A 21241-nucleotide genomic window follows, 5' to 3' on the forward strand; every position below is an offset into this window, starting at 1 on the left:
ATAGAAGTTGCATGTCTTTCATTGGAAGACGTGGGAGAATTATCGAAGGGTCTGATGTATTTTATGGGGTGTTTATTGCAGGTTCAAAATGCGAGCGAAGTTGTCTATTCTCAGAAAATGTCTTGCTGTTCGGTGCCACTAATCCAACGTTTTAGCGTTAAATTTCGAATGCCTCCTTCAGTTCTTGTCACAATTCTCAAAGAGAAAGAGGAATGCAAATGCCAATCTGCTTTCGCCACCACTGGCCATAGTGGCAGCATCTATCTGAAATTACAAGTATTTTCTCGGTATTTCTTTTATTTCTATACTTTAAATTTTAGGCCACCACGAAATCATGATAGATTAGGCTCAGATCAATTCGAACTTCAAACACGACGGTACGTGCTCCATAGCCCTGTCGGCCAGAGTGTGATTGATATATTTATTTCATGGTACAATTCACTATGATCTAACTTCGTGCGGTTGTGAAGAGAAGCAGAAGTAGCCTGTGAACAGGCTCCCAAGCGGGATTTGGGGCGAACTGAGAAATCCCGCTCCCAGACAACGCTCCGCTTCTCTTCGCCCTGTGCCCCATTTGGGAGACTGGTTACAGGCAAAACAGAGGATTAGTCTCATTCGTGACTCCCTCTCAGAAATAAAAAAAAATTGTTAGGACTGCGCCCATAAGAGAGAATTCTAGTACCTTTTAGCGATTCTTTTCAAAATTTCCGACCATCTCCCCCCGTCACTTTCAATGGAACCCCCCCCCCGCAGCTCTTTAGTGAACCGTAATGACTCGCCTGTCGTTTGTGGCTCACTATTCTGGATGCTAGAGTTTTATTTTGAAGAATATTAGTCACATACAATAGTTTCCAGGCCCAATGACTTATAGCAGGGAAGTGTTCAGCTCATAAAACATGACGTTTGGGATATGGTCTCCAAATGTTTCGGCCTGTGTCCTTCATCAGCGGAAAGAACAAGTTTGTTGAATCCATTGTAAGGTTTGTATGCGTCACGTCATGGCCTGTGGAAATTGAGATATGGCCTGCGTAAGTGTGGCAGGCACTAGAAAGGGAACGGCTGAGAGAGGAGAACCTCTCTTTCCGAGTGACTCTTTTTTATCAGTAAGTTTTTGCGTGACAAGAGGAAAACATTGCGTGACTTGATTTAGGTTGCCCAGTCCCTCAGATCATCGCCTTGATTTCAAGATGGCGGCTGTTTCGAGTGATTTGTTCTTTGGTGGAATTGAGGGGTAAGATAAGAGTCTTAACTGGCATTAGTGACTTACAACTAAACGAAAATAGAACTTTTTTTAATGTAAATGATTTAGTACCAATGACCGATAATATTATTGTGACTTTGACTGCCTTGCAGTCCTTCTACCTCTAGTCAATCCATTTGAGCTTGAAGAGTTGTAACTCTTTTTCCTGCTTTATATAAATAATGAAAACTAGTCAATTGGGTTAACATAATCTCAAAACAACACAGAAAATAAAACGTGGCGTAAATTTTTCTTCAGAAAATCAATCATTTTATAGTAATTTTTACCTTAATATTTACAGTGCACGTTATAATAATTTGAAAGTTGCCACGTCTGTTGTCCCAATAAAGATGAGGGTTAGAATTATTCCTTATTCCTATAATTTTTTTGGTAGTCAACTCTTCTCCTTGAGTTATCCCTTTCTTATGCCTGTGCTTGGCATGCATCAAATCTGTAAAGCAACCTTAACCTAGTGGTAAGTGCGATGAATTTTGCCAGAAGTCTCCCCATAGCTCAATGGGTAAGGTGTTCTAATGGTGTACAGAAGGTCATATGTTCATCAGTTGTGTTATGTCCCACCTTTAAGGAGGCTCAAAAGGGTTCTTTAACCCTCTGCGTGCATGCAACCCACCCATGTCATAGCTGAGGTGCACATGATAGTTGAATAAATCAAAATTCCCATCAAATGTTGTCCGTGTAGAACACTGGAAGTGGAAGTGCAGCGTAAAATCATGTGAACTAGAAATAAAAGCTGCAAGAAACATTTATTTTTATCTCAAAATTTCACCCGGTGACCTATCTTAATTTTTTGTATGCATGCAACATTCAGTAGGCCACTTCAAATAGAAATTTTCTGTAGGTGGAAAAATGCCCCTTTCATGACATAATACAAGATTGACTGGATAACTTTTGCCATATTGCCAGAGGGGTTAAAGAATTTAGGGGGCTTTCCAACAAAGCAATAAAAATGGTAGGTGACCACTTAGTTTTTGACCTAAACTCATAGACCTTGGGCAACATGTGTTTATGCGAAACATATTGGATGCACTTATAAACTTTTTTAAAAAATCTTTATTGTAGTGGTGGAACAGGTTCAACAGCCATTATATTGTCAAATGACGGAAAAATTGTAGGGCGCAGCTCAGGACAAGGAACAAATCACTGGGTATGTATGTCAGTCATCATTATTACATGTGAATCAAAACCTTTTACCTTAGCACTTGGGTATTTCTAAAAATTGTTTTTGTACTAAATGCCATTTGAAGTAAAATCCGATACACTTTGTCCAAAAGTATTCTCAGAAACTTGAGTCAAACAACAGTAACTAATTTAAGTTTGCCAATATTTTTGATTTGTCTTACAGCTGATTGGCTTAGAAGAGTGTCTGCGAAGAGTAAACAAGATGGTGGAAGAAGCTAAAAAGGCTGCAGGAATTGATATCAACAAACCTCTAGCATCTCTAGTAAGCCTGGAAGTGGGGAGAGGGGTATTACTCAGAATTTTTGGTGTGGTGGTGCGTTTCAGTTCTCCAACCCCTGACCCTATTTCAGATCAAAATATGTAATGTTTTGGTAACCGTACCATAGGTAACATTTGTTTTGGTGACCTAGCCAGCTCTGAAATTTGTACCCATTTTCAGACCTGGTTTCTAGAATACATACCCGTTTTCAGACTTGCAGGTCAAAATGGTTAAAATATTCACCATATTTCAGACCAAAATGGCCCAAAAATCATACTGTTTGGGGCTGCACATGCCTATTGCATAGGGAAGTACTACCTGGGGCCTGGAACAGTTTTTTAAGGTATTGTTGTGCATAATTTAAAATAAGGCACTCTTGTGTGGTCGAGTGGTTAGGGCGCCGGACTTGAAATCCGGAGGTCCCGGGTTCAAGTCCCGTTCTGACCACTATCTGGAGTTGTTTCGCGGTAGCCCCAAGTTCAACTCCTCGGCCTCATTTGTAAATAGCCAGCTGGCCCGCCTCCTCCAAGCTGGGATTCTTAACCATGTTATGTTGTATTTGAAATATTTGTTTCTTCCTGTTTGTTTCACTGCCCCTGAAAAGCCCCTTTCGGGGAGAGGATAATTAAGTAATTTTTTTTTGTTTGAGCCTCTTTGAGCCCCCTTCCCATCAATCCTTCCTTAACCCTTTGAGACCTGATATCATCATGTGTATTCTCCTCATTGTGTGTCATATATTTTTACAGTTAGTACTAGTTCAGAGAATTACTTTAAACGTCTTTGCTGGCCATTTCCTGATCCTCGCGACCTTTATGTCTGATCAAGTTGCAATATTGTGCAGTTCCAGAAAAAATCCATACCCACCCCAAGCAAGGTCATCGGAAATTCCTAGGGGGAGGGGGGGTCTTAAAAGCCAAAATTTTAGAAGCAAAGTATGGAGCTAAACTGGAATTTCCTTGGGGGGAGGGGGGGGGACAAAACAAAACAACCTTCCGAGGGGGTGAGTATGGATAATTTCTGGAACTGCACATTATAAGGCGAAATCAGATGCTGTTCACTATTGGAGATTTTAAAATTAAAGAGTTGGAAGCTAGGTTACTTGAAAATAAATAAGTTGCCCACTTTGACACTTTATAGTGCTTTTCTGGCAAGTTAGTGTTGACGCATAGTGCAGACCCAGGAGAAATTCAGTCACCGATTTAGGAGAGGAGCCCAGGAAGGCTGCAACACTTTTTTAAACATGGACCTACACTATAAAAGGAACCACGGCATGACCAGGCCACAAGTCATTTCATTGTGCAGTTCCAGAAAATATGCATACTCCCCCCACGGAAGGTTTTTTGTTTCGCATGCCTCTCCCCTTAGGAAATTCCAGTTAAGTTTCATGCTTTGAGTTTTAAGACCCCCCCCCCCCCCAGGAATTTCCGATGACCTTCCATGGGGTGGGTATGGATTTTTTCTGGAATTACACATTGTAGACACTGAGCATGAGCTTCCAATATCACTGACATTATCCATGCAGCAAGATAGAATGGAATGAAGCATGCCAGAGGGCTATTCTTTTTATTCTGAAACATTTTTCATGCAGCCCCCCATTCATATTTTTGCTACACCACCCTCCTTGGAATCAGTGGATCTTGTACTGGTATATTATACAAGACTTAGATGTTTGATTGCCTTACCATTTTCTAGGGACTCTCACTAAGTGGCTTGGAGAAAGAAGAGATTCAAAAACAAGCAGTGTCTCTAATGATGTCAACATACCCAAATTGCAGTAACAAGTATCATATGTGCTGTGACACTGTGGGTGCAATTGCCACTACTTCTGATAAAGGTATCTAAAAAATATTGTACTCAGAAGAAAGCATGAATTGCACTTATCCTACTTAGACTGGAATGCTCAGGACCAACCTCTTCTTCCCACTTCTGCAAGTTACTCAGTGCTCAATAAAGAAGAGAGTATTATTACAAGGATGGCATGAAGAAAGGGCATAATATGTGTATTTTGGCCAAAGTTTGAAATACACCCAATTCAAACAAAAACTGAACGGGTCATCTGATTTTTATGCAGTTAAGGACGGTGCCTACTATTGTTACTGCGCATACGTTCTGCGCATCTGGAGATACTGGGATTTACTATGGGTGGTGCCTACTAATACAGGAATATTTTTGCGCGGTTTAAGACTATACGGAGAAAGCAGAACTTAGCAAATGCTTTTGGTATCTCATAAGAAAATTGGGGGTAACCATGCATTTTTCAGAGATAATTAAGCTTCAATTTAGGAGAAAATCCCATATATTGCTTTATATTTTGGCAGTTTTTAGAGATATTATTGCTTAGTTATTTCTAAAAAATGCATGGTTACCCCCAATTTTCTTTTTGGATTCCAATAGCCCTTACTAAGATCTGCTTTTCCTGAATAGTCATAAACCGCACAAAAATACTTCGGTTTTTGTAGGCACCGTCCTTAACATTAATTTATATTATGGAGGACTTTTTTTGCTGTTCATCTACAAATTTAGCCTAAAAATGCACATAGGCCTTTTCTGCACTCAGCGCTTGAACTTAAAATTAAAATTAACAACACGAATGAAACTAGTGGAGGGGTTATATCCGTGGGGCTTAAAATCGGATGCATTTTTTGGTTTATAGGTAGATGGGCCAATATTAAGGACGGTGCCTGCTAATACCGAAGTATTTTTGCGCAGTTAATGACTATGCGGGAAAAGCAGATCTTAGCAAGGGCTATGGAAATCCAAAAAGAAAATTGGGGGTAACCACGCATTTTTTAGAGATAATTAAGCAACAATTATTGTAAAAAGCAGTAAAATACAAAATAATGCATGGCATTTTCTTCCAAATTGAAGCTTTATTATCTCTAAAAAATGCATGGTTACCCCCAATTTTCTTTTTGGATACTAAGAGCACTTGCTTATTTCTGCTTTCTCCTCATAGTTTAAAATCGTGCAAAAATATCCCTGTATATCTAGGCACCACCCATAGGAAACCCCAGTATCACGAGATGCGCAGAACGTATGCGGGGGGGGGGGGGGGGGCTTGTAAGTGGCAGTTTATGGTATTTAATTTACCTTCTTCCATTTTATCAATGTTTCTGATATTTGATACGAATGTGTGCAAGAGGGTTAAAAGGCATCAATTCTGATCTCATTTCTTTAGGTGGTGTAGTTTTAATATCAGGGACTGGTTCCAACTGTCAGATGTTAACACCGAGCGGTAAAACGTTCAACTGTGGTGGGTGGGGCCACATGATGGGTGACGAAGGATCAGGTTGGTTCACTCAGTCGCTCCTGTCTTCTCCCATTGAATTAGTCTAATATTTGCACACAAGAATCTCATTCACAAACACAACTTATAGTCAAACTTACAGGTTTTGCCATTTCTGTATTAAATGAAGTGAAAGCAATTTATAAATTCAATTGAGAAAAACCTGCCTGAAGTTGTTTTAACATGTTAGATCATAATAATTAAAATCACTCCTGACTGGCAGCTTTCATAAAAATTATTATAAGAACTAACGTATACTGGGCATTTTTAGGGGTAGAAAAATGATCTTTCAAAAAATATACCTCATGTTAGTCATGAAGCCATCTTTGAATCTCAATTTCTTTTGCAAGGCTCATATTTATCTGCCGTCACCCTATTTTTTTAAGCGTGGTGGATCTCATATAAGGCCATCAAGACAGTGTTTGATGCCGAGGATGGATTGGTGCCTTCTCAGTATGATGTTACTTATGTGAAAAATACATTTTTTGAACACTTCAAGGTATTGGAATATAATGATCTAATGAATGTACTTGGTACAACCTATTGATTAGAGAGTGTTCACAATAATTATTTATGTGGTGGTTGTGGGGGGGGGGGGGGGATGAAAGGGAGCTATTTATTTTGTATTTTAAAACAAATAGTTTTGGAAGTAACTCAAACCTTACATGTTTCTCAATGACTCCCTTCAAAAAACTAAACACTTACAGTTGATACTTAATGTTATCCCCACCCCTCCCCCTCATCTCCAAACTATTCCTTACAGTACAAGATATGTTCATGTTGTATTGGTCAAGTTCATAAATCAAAATGCAAAAAAATGGTGCAGTCAGCACAAATGTTGTTTCATATTTGTCATGATGTTGTTGTGGAGGACGATGTTGTTGTGGAGAACGAAACTTTGTTGAAGCAACAAAAAAAGGTATAAGGTATGTGAGGGACTTAATTATACCATGAATTTTTTAGCTGAGTGAACAACTTACGTCCTCCACTCCTGTAACATGTTTGTTTTCTTTGTACCGTCATGTTAAAAAGCAATGATTTCATTGGTCCTAACACATACAATGTATTGTATGTTTTACAGATAGACAATTTATTTGGGATGTTGGATCACTTGTATGCAAAATTTGACAAAGCTCACTATGCAGGATTGTGTAAATCTTTAGCCGTTGGTAAGTCCATAGTATTTTCTGTTTTGAATTGCTTCTAGGTTCAAAATGTGGTAAAAGCATCAGAGGCATCAGGGCGATGCAGTTACGCCACATTAACCCAAGGCAAAATTAGAATCTTGTCTCTAAGGTTCAAGTTTACAACTGTTTTGACAAAGGTTGTCCATAAAAAGCGTAAAAGCGTACGCGACAATATCGAACGGTAGTCTGGGAGGTACCCAATAAATTTCAATAAAAGCTCAGAATCCATAATGCCCGCCATCTCAAGTCTACGCTGTACGGTCGAGACGTTATGGATTCTGAACTTTTATTGAATTGAAATTTATTGGGTGTTTCCCAGACTACCTTTCGGCATTGTCGCGTATGCCTTTACGCTTTTTTTGGACAACCTTTGTCGAAACAGCTGTATAAATAGGATAAAACATCACCAACTCGTTCCATGCACAGTGCAACCGTCTTCTTACCAGCCTCGTTTAAACCAGCCACCTCATTATTACATCCTCTTTTTCGTGGTCCAAACAAAAGCTCAGTCATTTCCGATTTCAAAGCCCTGTTGATACGGCCATCTCGTTACGTTAGTGCGACCAACTATCACGTGACAAGCAGAGGTTCCTTGGTCGCTCTGTGTGCCATTGGGCGAGTAAGACTAGCTTCCAGGAAAACCATTTCCAAAATTCTGATTGGATGTCTTTTCAATCTTCATGAAAACAAATAAATTATTAGTGGAGGTTACATTTTGTTAGAGCGGTTTTTAACTGAGTGAGCTAAGTGTCGAAAGTAATTGCGTTTTTGCTTTGGTTTTGCATTACTACGCTCTGTGATTGGTTAATAAAACTCGCGCCGCTTTCTCAACCAATAAGATGTAAAACCAAAACCAATCGTGCCTCGCTCGCACGAGTTTTCCCGCGCTTGGCGCCGGTTACGTGTATTTACTTTGAATTCTGATTGGTTCATTACACTGTTTGCGTCTGTTGTAATTGGCCAGAGTAAATTACTTTGGTTTTGGTTTTACGACACTCAATTGAAACGGCCGCTCTGTTTCCTTTTTGATATATTTTGTACTTGTCTGTGTGTTTCAGGAGCAGTGGAAGCCAAGGATCCATTGTGCCAGCATCTGTTTTACCAGGCCGGCGAATTGCTTGGGACTCATGTCAAGGCTGTCGTACAACACATGGATAAAGTAAGTTCCTTATCGCTGAAATAGTTTCCACGTCTTTCCGTTCGATAATTTCTGTCATGGTGAAGTGATGTTTTCTTGTTACAGGAATGTCAAGAAGCGCTGCTGAGTGGTGAAAAAGGACTCAGGATCGCTTGTGTTGGTGCTGTGTGGAACAGCTGGGATCTTCTTAGAGATGGTAAGAAAATCGAAGTCCTGTTAGGGTGCAGAAACTATATAAGTGCCATTCTCGAGTCTTTGATCCGTTTCTCAAAATTTCCCACAGTTTCCGTAGTAATTGCCTACAATTCATTTTCATATTCAATTCGAACTCCTTGGGTTAAGAAGTGCAGTTTGGGGGAAACCGATGTCGGTGGTGTGGTCTGAACTGTTCGCGTTCATTCATGGGTGGGGAGGGAGAGGTCACGGATGGACTGACGGCAGCTGTTATACCGTGGGCGTAGATTACGTGTCACATTTGACCGTAATTCCGTCTTAGTTCGCTGTGCAAGCTGATCTTGTTCGTCAAAACTATCAGTGAAGTGACCAAACAAAGGTCCCAGTCCCGGTGACATTTCTTAAAGAAAACGCGGGTATTTTGGTCCTGGAAAAAAACGATTTCAAACGTTTTGGACAAGTTTTATTCTGAACATCGTGTTTTACACGTATCAAACTCCTAAAAACCAAAAGAAAAACATTTTGTGTTATATACACTTTAAACTGGAAAAATTTCCAAAGAAATTGTGACATAACGTACACATGGAACTCTTCAGTTTGAGCATGTGCAGCTGGATGTTCAGCAGATAAAATGCATCAGTATAAACCAAACCAGTGCATGTTTTTCGCGCGCTCTTATTTGCTAGTCAAACTCAGCATAGTATTTGCTATTCACCTCAACATCCGTGAATAATGGTTTATCAGCTACTAGGATGAATTCGAATAACGATTTACACTCCATTGAAGAAACTTTGTCAGGTAAAATGTAATGTACCACCAAGGATAAGACCCAAGAGCTTTCTCCCATCTGGGAAGCGTTTGACTTATGAGTTAATTTGCCTTTTTCGTGCTAAAAAATAAAAGTACGTGAAGATTTTAAGGCTTAAATGCGTATTTCTCGCGGATGAGAGTAAAAAACACTAAATATGCTAATTGATGCAATTAGATGACCCCATAATTCCATCAGGTGGCATTGTTTACACTTTGTACGGGACAACGTTTTTTCAATTGAATGTATACACTGGATGAATTTTGACCTGATTAATTATAAATTGTGTTCACCTTGATTGGAGAATGGCCAGCTTACCACTTTGCCCTGCCGTTTATCTCAGAAGCTCAATAACACGAAAAAACTTGAGAACGTAAGCGTTCCTACAACAACAAATTTTCAAATCTTTTGTTTTTTTTCTCACAGGATTTTTAGCAGGCATTAAATGTTCTCCTAGCAACACCGCTGTACGAGTGAAAAGCTTCTCGCTAGTAAAGTTACGTGAGAGTTCCGCTGTTGGTGCGGCTGCTCTTGGAGCCAAAACCGCTGACCACCCACTTCCCATAGATTACGATTCCATGGTGGAGGAATTTTACAGGCATTCATTTCTATAAGTAAAAACGTGTCCATTTACTGCATTCTTATTGATTCAGAGCAATAACTTAATACGTGGTCTTGAAAGGATATCTTGTCTTATTATGTTGTTTAGCGAAGCTAACTTTGAGGAAAACTGAGCCCGCTTTTAATAGACCTTTTCATGGTTTCTGTCGCCATCTTGGTTGAGAGGCAAACACGGTCAAAATTACATTTTACCACAATTGTTTCTAATCTTGAAATCTGATTGGCTAATTTTCCGTTGTCGATAAGAGTCTAGACAACGCTGCTCGCGTCAATCAGCGCGCGGAAATTTTAACAGTTATTGTAAAAAAATTTCTGTAACGGTGATATTGTGGTAAAAACGAATCGAATGTGGTTTAACGTTGCCTGCACTCTTATCGACAACGATATTCGTCATCACAGTGGTCAAAATTTGTTGTGGACTCACTCGCCTGCGCCTCGTGAGTCCACAACATTTTAACCACGGTGATGACGAATATCGTTGTCGATAAGAGTGCAGGCAACGTTAAACCACATTCGATTTGTTAAGTAAATGTACGAGGTTTTGGCCGACCTTAAACAACTGTAACTAAGCTTGAATTTGTCCGAATTTTGTCTGCCGATATGCCCTTTAGAAGCTGTGTTGAAATTATTTCCGTGAAATGTAGGGAACATGTCCAGGCTAAAACCGGGCCGTGAACGAAATTTTAAAATTTCAGAAAAAACCCTTATAATCAAAATGTACAAATTATCGCGAAATTACAAGCGAAACGAGAAGACTTCTAATGACAGTGTACGAACGTCGTAAAGATTAAAATCACTGTCTAATTTTCCATCTGATGAATGATGTAACAGAGATTTATAAAAATAGTTTAAAAGTTTGAAAGTCCGTCAATTTCGAAGTTTAGTAGCAGAAGTTCAAAGTTGGCCACAATAGACCTTTCTCACTCGGCGGCCATGTTGAGTCTCAGGAGAATAAAAAGCTTTGTTTGTGCGCGGCAAGCCTTGCACTGAATGCGCGTCTGGTCGAGGCTTGCCGTGCAAAAAAAACCTTTTTTTCTTTACAAAGGTCTATCCAATATATTCGAAATAATTTCAGCCGTGTTTATCCCAACCCCCCCCCCCCCTCAACCCCACCCAGCCAAAATGGCGTCAGAAATCATAATAAAAGTATTATCAATTACATACTTGTGTCGCACTGAGAATCAAACCACTCCAAGCTCGCTTGCAGCTTTGAGTTGGTCAATTTATGAAAGCTAATATATGTTTCTTGTATTCACTTTCATTATGAAAGCTAGTTTGAATTCTCATTAAATAATCGATCTTACTAAAGCGCGATGCATCCGAAATTAACGACAAATTTCGTTTGTCTAGTTCCTACGCGTCTCTCTGTCTTTCATCTCGGTCAATCCGTTTCGGGTCACGTGGCCGATCGCCTCGGTTACGTCACCGAAAAGAATTGATCGTGAGGGCCTGGAGGAAAGCCGTTAGGGACAAAATAATATTTCGCCACACGTGTCTACTGCGAGTGCCACTACCTATTTCAGGCTTACAACGCCACCAAAACCTAATTTCTCTTCCCTGAAAGGGAAACGAACTGCAACTAACTGGTACATTGAATCTTTAGGGCTGTTTATGTGCAATGAACATGACGTCTCAAGACATACTTAAAAATTTTATTCAGTGATGGGTGTATGAAAGAAGACAAAGCTAAAGACTTGAGTATGAAATATTCTTTCAAACTAAATAAATATAAGGTATAGTTCTTTATTTAGGAGAAAATAAGGAGTATAGTCAATAAAAATTTATATTAAATTTTAAAGACTTTGGATTACGTCATTTTTGGCTATTCATAGTTTAGTTAGGCCTGGTTCTCATTTTATATAACGATCAGAATCATAATCGTTATCGTTAAGTTCTTACTATTTAGCAGGAACACAAAATCTTAATCAAAAACATAATCAAAATCATAAGAAAACGATCGACCATTTTCTTATGATTATGTCGATCATTATTACATTTTTAAGCGTTCCTAAGATAAAAGCGATGTAAACAGCACTTGTAATTTAGATCCTTATGTCGCTCTAATTATATAATTATATAACACTGACATCTAGTTAGGTGCAGCTCTTCATGTACAGTTTTGAAATAGTCGATACTCTTGTTATCATCACGTCTCTGGTGTTATGGCGTTGTTCACTGTTCTTTGTAGTCCTTACACAGACAGTATTTCCGTAAATGAGGACTTTTGTCCAGAATACACCTGGGCTGCTCTCCGTACAGATTTATCCTGCTTATTTCACCCGTGACTCGGTATTTTTCGCCGTCAAAACTCACGGACGCTTCAAACAGACCTTTCCCTGGCATTGTTCGGAGCTGTACTTGGTATAAACACTCATCCAGTGTCGCACTGTTCCTTGTAAACATCGGCCTCCTACCGTGTACGTCAGAGGACCCAAGGTACTGTGCCACTTTCACATTTGGGACTTTTTGATGAGCTGACAAAATTTCTTGAAGTTGTAAACGCGAACAGAGGTTTAAACCCAGAGAGTCTGAAGCGGTTAAGTTGTTCACGTGATCAACAACTGCCTCGGCTGCACGCCGCGCGTGATCTACACGTGTATCTATTTCTTTCCATTGTATGCACGGGCAGTAATGTTCAGCTATCCCAGTACTTTGACACTCACGTGATCGATTAAGTTTACTAAAAAGGCTCTCGCCTCTTATCAAATCAGAGGGGGTCTGGGGATAGCTTAATATGTGTCTGAATGTGGCATATAAATCAAATGGTGACGTCACAATGTCGCTATTTTCTTTTAAATTATGAATCAAGTCCGGATACTGCTGTGAGAACCATTTTGGAAGTGTCAAAGCCATCAATGGCAGTCGTTCCTCTAGCTTCCCTTGAAATGTCGCTCTGGCCTCTCCTATTCGTGCGCCGTGGTCCGACATGACTATCAATAACGTGTCATTTAAAGCGTTTCCCTCGTTTAAATCTTTTAACAAGGTGACAAAATCATCAGCACATCGGTAAATAGTGTTTAAATTGTTATGGGAAATACCCGTCATGAAAAACAGCCCAAACTTAGGCTGTTGTCGATAAGCTTCGACAAAGGACTTGATGTAATCAAAGTGGATTTGATGTTGTGGTTTGTTGTGAACACAGTGCGGTGAAGTCATTTTTGCTGCTTCCCAAAAATATCTGGAGAAATGATCAGTTGGTGGCTCCGTGAAGCCGTGCAGTCGGTAGTTGAATGCTCCATACCAAGGGCAATCTTCGCTAAACAGTGTGGCGTAATCTCGTGTCTTGAAGTCTTTGAATATATGTGACCAGCGGTCCAGGGGTTCGGCTCCCGGAAATCCTCGACGAGCCTCGGGAAGTTCTGATTCAAATTTACCTAAAGGAGAAAAGTGGGGAGAGAAGAGAATAGGCTAGGCATTAAATAAACCACTACTTTCAGTAACAGATATAGATAAATAGATAAGAAAATATGGTAAAATTCTAACTCGACTCCGCTTTTGTGTTGGTATTGTTTTATTCAACGTCTCCGCAGGAAATCAAAAGACGAAGGAATCTTGACGAATCGAATTATTTTGTAATTTTGTTCAGAAGTTATATCATCGATCAGAGTGGTGTTAAAGTATTTTTTGTGGAATCTTGTTTGACAACTTGACTAACCTGTCATTAGAGCTGTCAGCGCTGGTGTGGTGCCGTCACCAACAACAGAGTAACCTTTGAGAAACACAGAATTCATCTGTTCTGTCATGAACTTGTAAGCTTCTGGTAAAGCTCTTTGGAAGTGTGTCGCCGACAAAGAATCGATGCCTATAATTACTACACTCAGTGGCAGACCAGCTGCTTTGCCGAACTCTTGCTGCGGGGACCTGGGAAGGATTTGGGCGTGATACTCCACGTGTTTTGCGCCCTGTGCGGTGGTGAGTTGAACGCGAATGAATTCTGAATCCAGTTTAAATTGTTGCTCTTTTACATCAAGGCTGATTTCATTTCCAAGTTCAGCTCCCCAGTCTTTGTGTGGAGGTCGAAGAATAGGCTGGTATGTCAATGACGTAATGTTACCTACTGTATCGAAGAAAGTACAACATTGATCACAACCAAAGTCATACACGAGCAATAGGCATTTCCGAGTTGTTTTTAACCTCATTATGAAAGCGAGGTTATGTGCAAAGATTTTAATTTGAATGAAAACTAATTTTCGTAATAAAAACTATACACGAAGCCTCACTTCCATGACGAGGTTCAAAGCAAATCCAAAATGGCCTATTGTTTTATAACCAATGGTTTGAGCGCGAGAGTTTCAGCAGTCTGTGTGGTATAATTGTCCGGTTTTGAGTCGTGTATAGAAACGACTTCTGCTGGTTCTGTCGATATCGGAAAACGCCATGGGTTCGAATTCCAAGCTAGAATTTTGTTTCTGTCAGTTTACTGCCAGCTATTTTGTTTGTAACGAGGTTACGGAACTCTAGGTTGAATAGCAAGGATTTCTGAGGGTTTTTCTGTGTTGTTGCAAAACCCGCGGGAAATCGCTTGCTGGGTAGGCTACCGGCGCTCATATATTACATGGTAAAGATTAATTTTTCTGCCCTACTTCAAATAAGAGCCCCTCTGAGTTCAAGGTGTTTTCATTCATCTCCCTGTTTTCTCAGCGTTTCTATTCCAATAAGCCTCCTATTTTTTTTTAGATATTTTGATTAATGAAAGACAGGGAAGCCACTGACGTAACAAAGGAAGTGTATTATGCTCAATATTATGCATATGATTCCGTTCACTGATTACGTGAAGCTTAATGGTATTCTTGATGTTACAGGTCACGATCTCCTTCATTTTCCGATCAGGTCAAACCAGAAATAAGCGCTCTCCGTTAAGCTCCCAAAATATAACCAGCGCTCCCTAGTTGCTCAATCGAATCTATCAACCATTTTCAAATTTCAGATTTAAGCCCCTTCCCTCCATTTCTGACCTATACTTGCATCCTCCGTTAGCTCCAAGACTCCTCTCCGATAGCGCGTCAGCTGGGAGCCTGGGCACTGAACCGGTTCTGGTTTCGTGATAAGTTTGATTATACGCTCGTCATTCGGGCCCAGTTCTGGCAGGCGGCATCCGTCCGCAAAGGACTCGAACTGGTCCAAAGGTATTGCGCATGTTTCACTTTGCACGACGGTTTTTGCGAAAGCTTTCTTTATGTAAAGATCCAGGCCTTCCGTTAACACCATTTTGTTGTTCAGTTCTCCTTTTAGGACGACATTTCCAGATTGCATGGAATAAACAAACCCCTTGCAGCGTGAACCGTATGAATTGCAAGTAATTTTCGCCTGCTCCGGGCTTTGTGCATTAAGATGCTTGCAAGTTTCGTTTGCTGCGCAAACCATGTCCCCTCCCGGAAGATCCATCTGTGTTTCCTGTGAGAAAATAATACATGGTAGTTGGAATCAGGAAAATGGTCACAGTTTATGTCAACAAATCATGGAAGCAGATTAGAAAAATGTCAATAATCAGTTCAGTTTAGTTCACACGTTACCTGAATGTATAGGCTCATTTCATCTTCCTTTTGGAATACTGGATTAGTGAACACTTTCGTTAGATTCTTTACTGCATCAACCTATAGTAAAACCAGATTAGAGAGTCAGTAGTTCCCGGTATGCAACGTCTGTTCCTGTGGCCGTACACAGGGAAACCAACACATGGCCTCTTTGGCAAGGTAAACTTTTCAGACCAAGTACGCATGCTTTAATTATCCACGTGTCATTTAAAAAAAATGGTTCCTCGTACTTTCTTCTCTACTGGCCAACGATAAGGGGTAAAGAGGAAATGGGAAAAGTTACAGGCTTAAAATTTAAGAGTACTACTGCTACTCTATCCTATAGTCTAACGGCGCAATCTTTCAGTCCCAGCCAGTTATCGGACAGTTATCAGACTTCCCATAACCGCACTTCTTTCTTACTTGGATACCTAATGTGCTCCCGTTGGTATCCAGGCTTAAGGAAATTCGACTGCACTTGTGAGTTGTGAATAGTGGATGCTAAGCCACGGTTTCTTTCTTTTCAAGTTCCGTTGGTCTTCGAAATAAATATAATAGTCAATTTGCGAGTTGCTGTGAACCTCAGTGTGGAAGTGAGGCTAAGTGCAAAGTTTTTATAGTGAAACTAAGTTTTCATTCATATGCAAACAAAACTAATTTAAATATGAAAAGCTTTGCACTTAGCCTCGCTTTCATAGTGAGGTTCAGAGCAACTCGGAAATGGCCTTTTGACAGCAGTGAGTAAAAGTGACCACAAGTTGGGTTCATTCAACTTCACAGTTTCCGTGGTGATTTTGGCTTGACCTGCCTGATAATTTGACATAGTTTTATTTGAAGGGGGAAACATTTAATTTATCCAATTTCCCTGAAACTTGGCAAACAGTTTGTTCTTTGCATCCTTATTGATTCTACGAACGTCATTGTATTACGTTCTAGTCACGTGACCTGAAAATAGCTTGTAACGGTTATAGTCTTTATTCAAAACTGGGTCAAAGAAAGCTGCGTTATATCAATCTTCAGTTTGCTGCTTGTTCGATGACCCTTGTAAGAGCCTTATCATTCTGCCACGTAATGATGTCCACATGTTAACAGTAACGGTCAATTAAGGAAAATAGGTCGCGTGACATAATAAATGTCAAAATCTCTTGACCTATAAATGAGGGGTACCACATTAAAAGGCCGAATTACATAGTCAACGTTTTAGAGTATCAATGTTCCCCGTTTTCAAAAACAAGTTATATATAATTTATGCGACGTCATCAATCAAGAAATGTCACGTGAAACGTGGGAAGACTTTCGTTTGATCAAAGAAGTCAAGCGGTTTCCTTGATCGTGTATACTAAGTTCCTCTAGCAACAGACAATAGAGGATCCTTAAAATCTCTGTTGGGGGGTCTTTTAAGGATAAATAACCTGAGACAGTAGTCAAAGTTACCTGGTCAAGTAAAGAACGTTGGCGAACAAGATCCTCTCTGTAGGGGCCTCGAAGCGAGGACAGATTAAGGCTGAAGACGTACAGGATTCCGGCCAGCAGGCAGGACAGTGGGAGAACGACGCGTGTACGACCACGGCAAAAAAGCCGGATCAGAAAACGCTTCAGTATCATTCTGTCAACAAACAAAATAGAATTTAGTGAAAGTTAAACCTCATGCATTTTAATATTGTGAGGCGTTGTCTGTCAACAGATACAGCAACAACATCATCACCAGCACAGTTGACGTTGTCATCATCATCATCATCATCATCATCATCATCATCATCATCATCATCATCATCATCATCTACTACTATAGCACCTTTCCGACTTTGTTGCTAAGCGCTTGATTGAAGCCACAACAAGATGAAACAGTATCTTTGGTAGATCATTGTTTACTTTCTTGAATATCTGATTGTCAATTGCTTCAAATGAGCAGATGAGAACATAGTCTTTACCTATAATAGTTGGCTTCACACTAGAGCTTGTAAGTATAATTCAAGTGCATTTTAAACCTACTTTGAGTGTGAAGGGGTAAACCTACCAACTTGAACTTTACTTAGTGACCATGGAAACGTTCCTAGTTCAAAGAAGCCAAAGTACGCCGCCAAGTATGGCCAGCACCACACTTGAGAACGTACTTGACCAATAGGAAAAGGGAAACCAACTGAAAGCCACGTGCTGCGGTGAAAGGACAGATGAACTAAAATTAATCCAAAAAAATCAAAATGGATGGCTGGAGATACACCTCGCAGTTTAAGGAGTCCATGAAACAGTCTTTTATGTAAGTAAACGCAAAAAAGAAGGAAAAGCCGATACAAATAGTTAAACTTACGATCTTATTTGAATTTCATCTTTAGAGACAGCCTGAACCATCGATTTTTAGTTCAGAAGATGTCGCCTGTTCTTTTGTTTTGTCGCCAAGTACTCGTAAACAATGAAGTACCTGTGCCTTTCCTGTAATGTTAAAACTCTCTGACTTAAAATTAAAGACAAAATAAAGAGTAAACAACATAAAACGTTTTTCTGTTGCAAAGGCTTCATGATTTCCAGCTTGTGCTTCAAGTGTGTACTTTGTCACCAGGTGTGAAGCCAAGTTTTCTAAAGTGCAACATGAGATTTTCAAGTGCACTTGAATCAAGTGCTTACTTGAAACTAACTTAGCTTGTAAATTCGCGGAAACCTCTCTAAAATAAATAGGTCTGTAAGAAATCCGTAATCTCGACTGAGATCAGGGTACGAGATTAAGAAATCCGCGACACGAATATCTAGCTGTTGTGCGCTCTGAGTAATGAGCCTCTGGAATAGTAGATTTTTTTGTTTTCTAAAATTATTGTGGATTCGCCTGAAATTTAAAAGCTAGTCCGACATTTGTTGGCTCCACCCAAGCAGAATTCTAAAAATGGACAAACCTAATGAAAAATTTGAAAGCAGTTTCTCTTGTCCGTAAGCTCAGAAAACGTCTTAGTTACTTCATGTCCCTTATGCAAAAGCCAAATGGTACATCAGAAGACGAGCAATAATTTGGGAAAAAATCCGGGTTCCAAATTTACCGATTTCGCCCTGAAATGGACAAACTCCAAGGAAAATTTAACACTAACAGTTCCGCTCCTGGGAAAAGCTAAGAAAAAGTCTCATTCGTCTCATTAATGTGCTTCAAGTACCTTGTAAGAAACAAAAGTAGATCGCTCATGAATTCCCAAAACGTACGCGTTGTTACCAGTTTTCAGCCCATTGTTTCTGTTGTCTTAAAGTTCGGTATTCTAATTGACTTTCAATTTTCGCCCGAACCACGCATAAAACTCCCGGATGTGTTGTGGCATGCTGGGAATATTCCCACATGATAGAAACACCAATAAAGAAGAAGAAGAAAATCCGGGAATTTCACTTCATAAGTGAATCATGACAGGCTAATCTGCCGGCGAATCATGTTTGCTATAACGTTCTAATTCAAGTTGGATGTGCTCGATGCGGATCCATCGCTGCAAAATATCCAGAATATAGAACAGTGGGAAGATAAACGCAATGCGAACAAAATCAACAAATCTAAATTCGACTTAACTCGTGGTTTTCAGCGATTTGGCAAGAAGTCGGTAGTGAATATGTGGAAGCGATACTTTTACCGTAATTACAGAACACGATTAAAGTATTAAGCTTTCTATACATCATATTCATATCACCATGAACTGAATTGTCGACGTAGAAAAAAATTGAATTGTCTCTAAACGTTTCTGGTGTAAAATTAAAAAGATTTCCTTCAAATGTTTTGCTGGATTCAATTAATTAAGAAGGAAACTTAGATAGCGAGTGTTTTCTTTATGTGGTTGAATATATCAGTAGCGTGATAATGTTGAAGATATAAAGGCGAAAATAGTGACCATAAAATTGGTTAATGGAAAATTTACAAGCTAGTATGGTAACCATGAAAATAGACGAGAATACGCTATCTACAGAATTTGTGACTCCACAGAAATCAGTGAGAAAAATATCAGTGATTTGAGATTAGAGCAAGTTGCCTTTACCAGAAAGCTGCCTTTGACATTCTGTTCTTTTCGCGACTAAGTTACTTAGGGTAATGTATTCTGATAAGCTGTTTATGACTGTATCATTATTCAACGATTTTAACTCAGAATAGAAATAAAATTAAAGGAGCTTACCTATACATGTAACAGGGTTTCCTTCTTCACCGTTCAAATGTTTCTGATGCCGAGAAAATAACGGGAACAGTAGGACTCGGACGACATGATGTTGGCTCCGATTTCGAACGCTATTCATGAAGTTTATTGACTTGCTATGGTGTGAATTTAACAATGGACTCCAAGGCAACAGACGAACTTTAGAAAAAATGCTGGAAATTCTGTCAATAGATTGCAATGTTACCTGAAGACCAAAAGTAAACTCGCAGGGTGATTACTGATTTCGAATACGTCGTACAACAAGAACGGTACATTGTGTTTCTATGCCTTTGAATGAAACTTTCGTGTGAGTCCTCGATAACAATACCCTGGACTTTCTTCTTTCTCCAGAAACAAAATTAAGCCACAAAGCGGCGACATCCAAATTCCTCCTACAAGCGCGCCTGTCAAAAACTCTCCAGAGATTGCGATCAGCTTTCAAAATAGCTTTTCTACCGTTTAGTTTTCTGGCTTTTTCGAGGCATTTTCATCTATTTTTCACAATTATATAATGCAATTCCTCACTTAATGCTCACATGCGGATAACTTGCAATGAAGAACCTCTATTCTGTAGACTGAAACTTTCCACACGAGGTTTGGACGCACACCGAAAGCTGGGGTGTAACCATGGTGCTTAGCAGAGTGTTTGTATACACTGAATATCAAATAGGTTACGGAACAATGTGATTTGTCATCAAAACTGGGGAAAATCATGAATAATAAATTTTAGAACGGACATACTAGACAAAAGATAACCGATCACAATGAGAAATGCTGGAATAGATTTATCGGAAAAAAAGCACAGCAAAGCTCAATACCGTGTTCATATTCATTTTAATATAAGCACAGCCACTACACTTAGGATGTGTGCTGTCAATCATATTTTAAAATATGCCACGGATTCAACAATCTCGTACCCAGAGTCCTCAGGCTCTTTGGCCAGCGGTTGGTCGCCAGGAGAGACTCTGGAGAATTCGAAAATATTCAAATTTTTTGATTGGCTGCTCTGTATAAGCTCTGTAACGGCTTCCATTGTTTTACCGCAGAAATCCTGCAGTCCTTTCCTGCGGTAATAAAATTCCAATATCCAGAGTCTCTCTTGGCGCCTAAACGCTGACCAAAAAGCCTGAGGACTCTGGTTACGAGATTGCGGATTCAATGTATTGCTGACGCCAAGTGGGCATGCGCAACATCTGGGGAAAACCTGAGTAAGGGGAAGGGGGTGATCGCGGTTAACCCTCCCCCCCCTCCCCCGAAAAAAAAAATTCGAAAACTCAATAAGGTCTCAAAGATAATAAACTTTTTGCGAGTATGAGTTCACTAAATCATTTTACGATTTACTAAAAAAAGTTACAAATAAGTCATTTTTTAGTAACCGTTGAATACTTTAGGAAACTCATGGACTCGATTAGTGTGAATTGGCCTTAGGCCTTGTTCACACTAGCGATGAAAGAGACTTGGAGAGGGGGTTGAATCGAAAACAGAAGAATCTTCGACCTATTGTGAACTGATATTGACGGAAGCGGAAAAGGAAGTCTCGCTTTCGTGTTACGAAATTCAAAATGGCGGAAGGACGCCAAGTTTTCCGATCTTAATCTCGGGGAAAGGGTTTGGGAATGAGCTATGTGATTGGTTGACTTTTCTGCTTGCGCTTACGACTCCGATCA

At 39.8% G+C, this 21241-nt stretch overlaps 2 protein-coding genes across 4 annotated transcripts; one reads left to right on the plus strand and one right to left on the minus strand.

Annotated features, from left to right (window-relative positions):
* Positions 1–962: 962 nt before the first annotated feature.
* Positions 963–11711, plus strand: LOC146457150 (N-acetyl-D-glucosamine kinase-like). Its single transcript, XM_085092208.1, has 10 exons — positions 963–1231; positions 2321–2405; positions 2604–2702; positions 4392–4533; positions 5878–5988; positions 6372–6484; positions 7067–7154; positions 8231–8331; positions 8416–8506; positions 9719–11711. The coding sequence occupies exons 1-10, from the start codon at positions 1188–1190 to the stop codon at positions 9904–9906; spliced, it is 1062 nt and encodes a 353-aa protein (XP_084948334.1). The 5' UTR covers positions 963–1187; the 3' UTR covers positions 9907–11711.
* LOC146457151 (uncharacterized) lies at positions 10421–20056 on the minus strand. 3 transcript variants are annotated; one of them, XR_014858559.1, is made up of 7 exons: positions 19557–20055; positions 16861–17032; positions 15427–15507; positions 14869–15307; positions 13569–13970; positions 10941–13287; positions 10421–10571 (listed from the first exon to the last, which is right to left on the minus strand). XR_014858559.1 is itself a non-coding variant. In XM_085092207.1 (6 exons), exons 1-6 carry the CDS (start codon positions 19562–19564, stop codon positions 12086–12088), a joined length of 2301 nt encoding a protein of 766 aa, XP_084948333.1. In that variant the 5' UTR covers positions 19565–20056; the 3' UTR covers positions 10421–12085. The 3 variants fall into 3 exon arrangements, 2 of the variants coding, with proteins under 2 accessions (XP_084948333.1, XP_084948332.1); XM_085092207.1 differs by having other exon boundaries at positions 10421–13287; positions 13569–13967; positions 19557–20056; XM_085092206.1 differs by having other exon boundaries at positions 10421–13287.
* Between the last annotated feature and the right edge of the window lie 1185 nt (positions 20057–21241).

This window comes from Pavona decussata, unplaced genomic scaffold (assembly GCF_977016875.1).
Source record: "Pavona decussata unplaced genomic scaffold, jaPavDecu1.1 SCAFFOLD_245, whole genome shotgun sequence".
NCBI classification, from domain to species: domain Eukaryota; kingdom Metazoa; phylum Cnidaria; class Anthozoa; order Scleractinia; family Agariciidae; genus Pavona; species Pavona decussata.